We start from the raw sequence: 9,886 nt of genomic DNA, 5'->3' as shown, positions 1-9,886 counted from the left end.
CACCAAAAAAAAAAAAAAAAAAAAAAAATCAGCTACAGTTCTGCTAACCTAGAGAGCAGGTCCAGTGTCTAGTCCCTGACACCCACGTTGAAGGTACATAAATGACTGTTCCCATTGAACTATAAATGTGTTCCTTTGCAACCCCACCATCTCCTCCCTGTTCAGAAATAAGGAACTTTTCTGTGTGTGTGTGTGTTTTTTTTTTTTTGGCCACGCTGCCTGGCTTGCAGGATCTTAGTTCCCCGACCACGGATCGAACCCCGGGCCCTCGGCAGTGAAAGCGCGGAGTCCTAACCACTGGACCGCCAGGGAATTCCCAGGGAACCTTCTTTTCCTCCTCCAAACCCCCATCCCAGGCAGGTGTTAATCTGGGTCTCCCCGTCCCCTCCGTGTGGACCGAGGTCTTTGCTCAGGGGGTCACACAGCACAGAGGGTAGAGTGGAACCACTTAGCATCCAGTAATAATCAAATCCACTGAGCCAACACCTTTCTACTTGCTGAAGCCCAGTAGACAGGCCCCTAAGCCTCAAAAGGGCCCTTATCCAACCCCTTTACAATGTCACCTGCTCTTTGCATGGGAGGTCTCAGTTCAAGCTAACAGCTGAGGTTTACCGTCAAAGGAATCAGTTTGGAGGGACGCTCAGGATGTGTGCTGACTTAAAGGTGGGCGGCGACGAGACGGGACAGGAGGCAGAGGTTTGCAAAGCCTTCCTGTGTGACTGCAGGTGCAGACAGCTCCGCAAGGGCCTCGCCTGCCGTGGGACAGACAGACAGTGGGGGCGGAAGTCTTTTTGGTCCCTTTAGAATGAAATCACCATCAGCAGATATTTATTGGGCATCTACTGTGTGTTTATCCGTGAGGAACGCAACAGGGAAGAAAGGGTGGTTTCTCCAGGCACCGTGTCATAAGAGCTGTGAGAAGAGAGGCCATCATCCCGCCATGGGATGATGGAGTGGGGCCCCCTTCACAGAAGAAAGGACAGTCACCCCGGGAAGACGCTGATCCATCGGATGGGAATAGGGCCCTGCAGGAGGGCAGGCGGCATGAGTGCAGGCAGGAGGGAGCACGGTGCTGGGGCCGGTGGGCCATCTCCCTGACCAGAGTGGAGGGCGTGAGCTGCCCACCCGGGTCCTGAGTGTTGAACGCAGTGCTGGCAGAGGCCCCAGCTGGCCAGCCTCGCCCTTTGCTGCCTGGGCTCCTGACCTTTGGCCTCCACCTCACCTGCCTGTGTCCCACTCTGCTCTTTTCATCCCCAGCTTGGGGCCTATTTCTCAGTGGCCTTTTCTACCAGAAAATCCCCAAATAGGGCTCAGGACTCTAGGAAGAGTGTGGTGAGGGCCCACATCACTGAACAGGATCACAGTGAGGTCTCTACGCTCAGAGGAACCCGGGCCCTTAGGTCACCTCTGTGCATTGGGAGCCTGGTCTCCTTAGACGCCCCACCTCCACCCCTTCGTCCCCAGGGACTCGTCTCTGCTCTCTGACTTAGGTGGAACCTGCCCCCTTCACAGGAGCATAAAATTTCAGAGAAATGGCCTCATAGGCAGATTATTTCCTGTTCCCATCCTTCCACCTCAGGGAAATGGCTCTTTTCATCCCACAGTAGCTATTGTCAAAACCACTAAAACTCCCACAAGAACCAAATCTAATGTTGTAGCCACAAAACCCAAATCATTCACAAGTGAGTAAAGCAGGTCTCAGCCAGGACACGGCCAGTTCATAAAGCGCGTATCAAGCGAAAGGCAGGTGGACCCTTGCTGGCTTTCCTGCCAGGAAGGGGGCAAGGCAGCTCCTCCCCAGCCATCTGAGTCCTCTCTGCAAGAACCGGTGGGCTTGGCTGGCTTCTTGGCCCCGGTGTGGCCCCCTGCTGGCGACTCTGAGAACTGGGTGGCCTGGTGTGGAAAGCGGGCCATCAGGTCTTTGCCCTAGAACTTGTGTCATGGTATTCAGAGGTGTGGCAGACCCAGATTCCGTCAGCGAGTAGATGAAGTGTCATCCTCCATCCTTGAAGGTTTAAGGAGATTTATTCGTGTGTCTTCATTCATTTAACAAATACTGAAAGCCCGCGGGGTGCTGAGCGCGGGTTGCGGGGTAGGGAGGTTATAATCCATGAACAGGACACAGAGCCCTCGCCTCGGGGGGCTTACACCAAAGAAACGCATGTAGTATAACAGAACAGTACTCAAAACCACAGCCCCAACTTCCACAATTCTTCTACCTCTGTGCAACTTGAGCAAAAGCCCCTTAATTTCTGGAATTCCCTAAATTCCCTCTAGTTGCATCTTCTTTGGTGTTTGAGCTTGGACAGTAGATGAATCTCCCTCACTGAAAGACGGACAAAAGACAAATAAAAGCTCTTGCCTTGTGTAGGTAGGCTGGTTTCTTTCGGTTTGCTTTTTAGGGTGTCTTAGAATAACCGTCTGCATACTTTAAACCTGTGGATTTCAGTCGGAGTGATTTTTGCTCCATCTCCCCCCAGAGGTCATTTGGCAAGGTCTGGAGTCGTTTTTTGGTTGTTACAACTTGGGGGGTGCTGCTGGCATCTAGTGGGTAGGGGCCAGGGTTGCAGCTAAACACTCAGCAATGCACAGGACAGCCCCCATAACAAAGAATTATCTGGTCCAAAATGATGGTGAGAAACCCTGTTTTAAACTTTGAAAATAATCAATCTTTCCCCCTCACTTCTCCATCAGAGCCATCCAGAAGCTAAGAGGCTTGATTTCAAAACGAAGGCAAGATAACCTTGGGAGTCCCATGATGACAAAATTTGCTCCTTATTTCCACATAAATTAGCTCATCCCTTTAGGTCTCGGCTTCCTCATCTGAATGGTGGGGCCAGTGACACTCATCTGGATTTGTTGTGAGCAGCCGCCAATCAAAATGATTGTCTCTCAGCTGGTCCAGAAAAGCCAGACATGTGGCTCTTTCTCTCTCGGACTGTGGGTTTTTATCCCCCGCCCCACTCTTATTCCGCTGCTGTGAAGGAGAGAAACATTTTGTCTGACCGAGGGACTCTGTCCTCTGCTATTTGGAAAACAGATTTATCAGGGCACCGTTCTGTGTTTTTCCCTGTCTTCACCATCGAGATGCAACAGCCGCCTCTTTCCTTCCTTCTTCCAGAAGTGCACGTGGAGCCTCATAAGAAGCAGCTGCACGTGACCCTGGCTTACCACTTCCAAGCCAGCCACCTGCCCACCCTAGAGAAACTCGCCCAGAACATTGATGTCAAACTCGGGTGCGACTGGGTGGCGACCATATTCTCCCGGGATATCCGATTTGCTAACCACGAGGTAATGTCTCCCTGGGGCTCCTGACTCTGCCAGGGGTGCCGGGGTGCCATCAGCACCAGTAGCACTTGCTGCTATGGGGAGATGGACACCAAAGGGAAGTAATGCCCAGGAGTCATCTGGCCTGGAATTTCATCCAAGCACTGGGCGGCTCACTGGGAAGCTTTGAGCTTGCATCTCTTGTCTCTGGGTCCCAAGTGGCTGAGCTGTGTAATATCCCCATTGTTCTGTCTGCCCTGCCAACCTTACTGGAATGATATAGAAATGAAATGGGAGAATAGATAGAAAAGCATGTTGATAAATTTTTAAATATTCTATCAGTCCACAGTATTAACAGGTAGAAGGCACCATCCTGATCTTAGGTGAGGAGAACACCTAAATACAAAAAAAAAGCCCAAACAAACCCTGAACACATAGCTAACGGATATTTGCTGAGTATCTATGGCATGCAAGTTACCATGGAACATACTAAAAATTTTATTTTATTTTACTTTTTATTTTTTATTTTATTTTTGGCTTTGTTGGGTCTTCGTTGCTGCACGTGGACTTTCTCTAGTTGCGGCGAGCAGGGTCTACTCTTCGTTGCGGTGCGCAGGCTTCTCATTGCGGTGGCTTCTCTTGTTGCAGCACACAGGCTTCAGTAGCTGCAGCACGGGCTCAGTAGTTGCGGCACACTGGCCCTAGAGCGCATGGGCTTCAGTAGTTGTGGTGTGTGGGCTCAGTAGTTGTGGCTTGCAGGCTGTAGAGCACAGGCTCAGTAGTTGTGGCACACAGGCTTAGTTGCTCTGCAGCATGTGGGATCTTCCTGGAGCAGGGCTCGAACCCATGTCCCCTGCATTGGCAGGCGGATTCTTAATCACTGCACCACCAGGGAATTCCCTAGAATTTTAAAATGTGGTCCTATCCTCAAGGCGTTTGAGTCCAGCAGGGAAGAGAGAACAGACACATATGAAATGAAAGCACAGACCAAATATTGTGAGAGTTTGTGTGTATCCCATGGGAGACCTGAGAGGGACAACTGAATTCCAAGACAGGCAGAAAGATTGGCATGGTCCTGGCATCCTTCTTTTGAAGGAATTGACATTGCTTTCCAGGACAAGCACGTGCCATCTCTGAAGAGTCTCATTGTCCTTTTTTCCTGAAGGAGAAGCTGAGACATTGGGATTCAGTGGCTGGTCCAAAGCTAAAGAGCAATTTAGGACCAGAACTGAAGCCAGAAGCCAGGGGTTCTGACCAATGAAGACTGGGCAGCCCACCTAAAAAAAGACCACAGAGTTTGCAAAAATTGTCATCCAGTTTAACTACATTTACGAAACATACGTATAAATTGTTTCCTGGTTTTTCAGCAGCAAAAGAACTGATACTTTGTTAGTTTACATAGCCTTTTAACATCTGTTTTAGATGGTTTTTTTTAAAATATGAAAAAAGAGTTAGAAATTCAGGGTCTAGGCCAGGCGACCTCATCGTTGTTTTGGAAGTGTTTGGAAGAGCCAACCCATGACAAAGGTCCAGGACTGTGCGCGGGGCCCGAGAGTGTCAGGGACGTGCAGATTTGTCTGGCTCTGCTGATGGGAATGTCATGTCCTCCTTCCAAGTCATTTGATGCAAGTTTCTGTAAAGACACAGCAAGGAGACTGGGCTTAATCTTACTTCAGAATTCTGAAATCTCCTGGACTTGCTTGGCATGAGCCCTAAACAGAACAAGAGAGGTGTGGCTGGTTGGATTCCTTCCGAGGGCAGAGAAAAAAAGTCAAGGGTGGCATGCCAATGGACGGTGAGAAGTCACCTTTCTAAGAGAAGGAAGATGACGATGGAATTTTCCGAGGAATATCTTCTAATCAACACTGCCCTCCAGTTAACTCAGAGGGTAATTGCTTTTCTGCCTGACCCACATTCTGCTCAACTGGCACGGAGGGCAAGAGGCAGCTAGCGCCCACATGAATTATTTTCTAAAAATAACATGGCCTCTTTTTATCTCTTACTTGTAAAAGCTCATTTATTACTGTTCCTCCTGATAAAGCTCTCCGTCCGAGGTCATTTGGCTTTAGCTGTGCCCTCCTGCATATGTAAACCTCTACTGGCCTTTCTCCTCCTCCTGTGCCCAGGAGGCAGGATTGATTAACTGGTCCGGTGAGGTGACAGGTGTCCGGAGAAGGCCAGTGGTTTAGGCAAGGGCGCTCAGCAAGTGATGCTCTGGAACCCTCTGGGGTCTCACCCCTCTTCTGTTCAGATGCTCACTTGATGTGGGCTTGCAAATGCTTCCGTGTACTTCGCACCATCTCTTCCACGTTAGTGATCCCAGTGTGCCACGCCAGTTTTATGTGTCAAGCACTAGAAATCTAGAGGAAGGACAGAGTTACAGAAAAAGCATACATTTTGGAGTTGGGCACACACGGCTTCAAATCCTGGCTCCCTCACTTTAGCGGTGGTTAGATTCGCTTTTACAACTTCTAGAAAATAATCCGGTCCTTAGTTCTCTCGTGTGCAGAATGCCGACGATATTTTGATGGACTGTCACATGAACTAGAGGACATATGGAAAGTTCCTACCATAAGAGCCAGCACAGAGTGGACATAGCGACAATGACAAAATTGCCACAGCTGTTATTGTTACTGAAAGTAAAAAGGGCTTCAGAGGCAAAGAGGGTCAGTTCCTGTCATCACCTGGGGCTGTGTCTGCCCTTCCCAAGCAAGATGTCAGTCAGCAAACTTTGAGCTTGGTCCCCAAGTAGGAAGGGAGGGAAAACATACTTGAGACAGACTCAAGAGTGCTTACAAGTAGATGGCTAAACATAAAAGAGTATCACATAGGACAAAACTAGGCACGTGAGCTGAGATCTCCCAAACTTGGGCTGACTTTTGCACACGGTTTTGGTAAGTGGGAAAGGGCTATGGGGACCTGGGCACAGGTTATAATTTGAGATTTGCCGCAATACCTTGATTTTTTTTTAATTGATTATTCAATAACTCAAAGCTCCTTATTGTCCAACCACCCTTTGCCCAGGACACGATGTCCCCTCTGCTCCTTTCTGTGCCTCGATCTCCCTGGAGATACCCCAGCACCCCCATTCCTCGGAAAATTCCGAGGAATGAAAGGAGGAATGAATTCTTCTCCCAAGTCATTTTTGAGCTTCTGCTGTCAAAGGCATCATTAGCCAGGACTATGCTGCACTTGAGTGTCTAAGGAACCCGAGTTGAGTTTAGACTTGTTCCCCGTGACCTGGTGCCTCTCTCCACCCTGTTCCAGGAAAAGGAATGTTCCTTTTGGTGTCTCAACACATACCTAGCCTATAGATTTAAGAGATTGCTTGTGAATATTTTTTTTCTTTAAGCTCTTTTAACAACCCAGCAAAAAAAACCTTCCTGGTTAGTGTGGAAACATGGTTTGAGTGGGTATGTGGCAGAGGAGTGGGAAGGCGATGGAATTGCAAGAAGATCTAGGGCTGAAGGGGACATCAGAAATCCAGTGAAGCACGTAGTCAAGTTCTGTGCATTATCATGTTCATTCTCTGGGGGGGAAAATCATATTTTTACTGGCTCCTCTCATTAACAACTTCCAGGAAGAAATTCTTTATGACATGCTGTGATGTATCACTTTGACCCCAGTGAGCTGATTAGCTCACAAGCCTACCCAGCACAGGATTCAGGGGTCAGCATCAGCTAGGCGGAAAGGTAACCCCTTGAAAGCCAGCCATCATGGGTCAATAGAAATAATTATGCTCCTTCTGTGTACCAGAGGCCTCAGGAGTTTTCTTAGGTTGTCTCATTTAACTTTTATAGTCCAGGTATCATTTGCCAGATGAGAAAACGGAGGCCAAAGTTAAAAACCTGTATGTGGGAACCAGAATATTTTGCCTGCCACTAGTAGCTTCAAGATCAAAGGAAAAGCTGATAAAACAGCCCCTCTTAGCCCTTGTGAGACACAGAAAATATTTTCCTTACTATTGAGGTCTCCTGCTGTTAACAAAAATGGAGTAAAAGAAATGTTTTCCAAGGTATCTTCATGCCTATGCCTGTGATGTTTCTATGTACCAGAAAAGGAGGCAAAAAGTGGGATAAATCAGCCAAGTGGCATAGCCTGAGGTTGGCCCTGGGGGCTTTTTCTGAGCCCGAAGAAGGAACACGTGGTCTCCGTCTGTTCACTGACAAAAGCTGGTTACAGACATGACACACTGATGGCTGCGAAAGATATTTTTCTTTCCAGGCCTTTGTTAAAAATGGAGGTTTAAAGAAAGCTTTTTTTTTTTTTAATTATTTTATTTTATTTTTGGCTGCGTTGGGTCTTCTTTGCAGTGTGCGGGCTTCTCATTGCAGTGGCTTCTCTTGCAGAACACGGGCTCTAGGCACACAGGCTTCAGTCGCTGTGGCACGTGGGCTCAGTAGTTGTGGTGCACGGGCTTAGTTGCTCCGCGGCATGTGGGATCTTCCTGGACCAGGGCTCGAACCCGTGCCCCCTGCATTGGCAGGAGGATTCTTAACCACTGTGCCACCAGGGAAGCTCTAAAGAAAGCTTCTTGAAGGCAGGGACCATGTCTTGTTTAAGCCGCTGAGTTACATGGAAGCGAGAACACTTCATTCCCAAAGCCTTCCTAGGGGAGTCTCCATCTGGGCAGCGGTGACATCTGCATGGAAGACTCCCTTCCCATGAGTTGCATTTCCAGGGTCTATTATGGCACCTACCCCGGCAGACGGAGCAGAGAAAACTAGGTCCAACCCCGTTTGTATAGAAGTTTACTGGAGAGCCTACAGGTTTTCAGATGAATTTCTAAAAACCGTATCTTTTGAAGCAAAGACATGCCTGAAGGAGAGTCTGGAGACAGCCAGGGGTGCCAGCACATACTCACCGTACCCTGAAAAGAGAAGAAACGCCTTCTGATCTGAATCCAGATCTCCCCAGAGCCTGCAGACCCCAGGGGCACCTGTCAATGTCAGCTTCTGGACGTGTGCCCTGTGAGAGCAGAGCACACAGACCGGCCCTGGAGGCGCTCAGAAGAATGGGTCAGACGTGGGCCTCACGCATCCGTCTCTTCCTTTTTCAGACGTTACAGGTGATCTACCCCTACACCCCGCAGAACGATGATGAGCTGGAGCTGGTCCCTGGGGACTTCATCTTCATGTCGCCCATGGAGCAGACCAGCACCAGCGAGGGCTGGATCTACGGCACGTCCCTAACCACAGGCTGCTCCGGACTCCTGCCTGAGAACTATATCACCAAGGCTGACGAGTGCAGCACCTGGATATTTCATGGGTGAGCAGATGCTAAGTTCTTTGTCTGCTGCTTTTCAAAGAACATTGTGGAGTTTGAGGAGGTGGCAGGGAAACGGACTTGATCCTGGACGGGCAGGGTCCGAGGGGGAAGAAAGCCCTATTGGTTCCAGACTTTCGGGGAAGGGCTGAGCTGGGGCATGAGAAAAATGGGAGATGGCTTGCCCTGCTTCACTCTGCCTGCCCCCATTGGATGTAGCATCTGTCTTGAGTTCCTGACTGGAGACTAAACTGAGGCTGCCTGGGGGACCATCTCTTCTGGCCTCAGTGTGGGTCATCCCAGCAGTGAGTCTTTATGGCTTTGGGGCTTCTGTCCACTCTTTCTTGGGTCATTGCACAGAGGGGTCTGACTCCCCAGAGAAGCAGGACAGGTTCCCACTGTGCCAGCCAGACCAGTAGTGAAAGGATTTGCAAGGGTCAGGAAACCTAACCGCCCCTCACCGTGAGGTGACGTGACCCCGAGCAAGTCCTGAGACTTGGCATGTGAATGCCTAGATGACAGAGACCATTTCTGTGGCAATGGGCAACTGCCAGAGCCTTAGAAAGGCAAGCGGTCCCTTCCCCACCCAAGTTTTCTGTAGAGTGATAGCGTTCCACCCATCCCTCACTCCTGCTTTGCCCCCAGACCAGCCTGGTCCCATGTTGAGAGTGACCTGTGCTGTATGACCAGCTTTGTCCTGAGAGAGAGGTGCCTTTTGTTCCTCTTTTATGTTTCTTAATCGGAGAAGTTCAAAGCCAGCCCTTCCCTGGTGCACTCGGGCATCTGGCCAGGGTGTGCGTGCTGGTTTGTTTTTCCTCCCTCTCGTTCTTGCCATGTGCCAACGTGGCTGAGAGCCGGAAGCTCTGAGCACCAGCTGCATGGTGTGTAACAAACACTGCTTCTCTTTCATGACAGTAATAACAGAGACAGGTAATTTCAGTGAGTGTTTTGCCTGGAGGAAGAAAAGAAAAGACGGTCCCCTACACTGGTTAGCAGCAAGCAGATAAACCACAAACCCAGAGATGGGAAGGAATATCTTCCTCCTTAATAACTGCCTCCCCAGCAACGCTTCCTCTTCCTTCCTCATCCCCACCCAATGAACGTCCAACATTTGGGGGCACAAATTGGAAGGTCAAAGCTGCCTCGTGTTCCCGAGACCTTTACTTTTTTTTTTTTTTTTTTTTTTTATTTTTTTGTTTTTTTTTTTTTTTTTTTTTTGCGGTACGCACGCCTCTCACTGTTGTGGCCTCTCCTGTTGCGGAGCACAGGCTCCGGATGCGCTCAGTGGCATGTGGGATCTTCCCAGACCGGGCCACGAACCCGCGTCCCCTGCATCGGCAGGCAGACTCTCAAC

At 49.5% G+C, this 9,886-nt stretch overlaps 1 protein-coding gene across 1 annotated transcript in view; it reads left to right on the top strand.

Moving 5' to 3' along the window:
- UBASH3B (ubiquitin associated and SH3 domain containing B) overlaps nt 1–9,886 on the top strand; it is a 140,418-nt gene that overhangs the window by 112,213 nt on the left and 18,319 nt on the right. Inside the window, exons 5-6 of the mRNA XM_007457041.1 lie at nt 3,122–3,291; nt 8,327–8,535. Coding sequence (XP_007457103.1) covers nt 3,122–3,291; nt 8,327–8,535 — 379 coding nt within the window. The remainder of the gene's footprint in view (nt 1–3,121; nt 3,292–8,326; nt 8,536–9,886) is intronic.

Source organism: Lipotes vexillifer, unplaced genomic scaffold (assembly GCF_000442215.2).
Source record: "Lipotes vexillifer unplaced genomic scaffold, Lipotes_vexillifer_v1.1 scaffold986, whole genome shotgun sequence".
Lineage (NCBI taxonomy): Eukaryota > Metazoa > Chordata > Mammalia > Artiodactyla > Lipotidae > Lipotes > Lipotes vexillifer.
The sequence above is the reverse complement of the archived record's forward strand: the minus strand, read 5'-3'. Positions and strand labels throughout refer to the sequence as shown.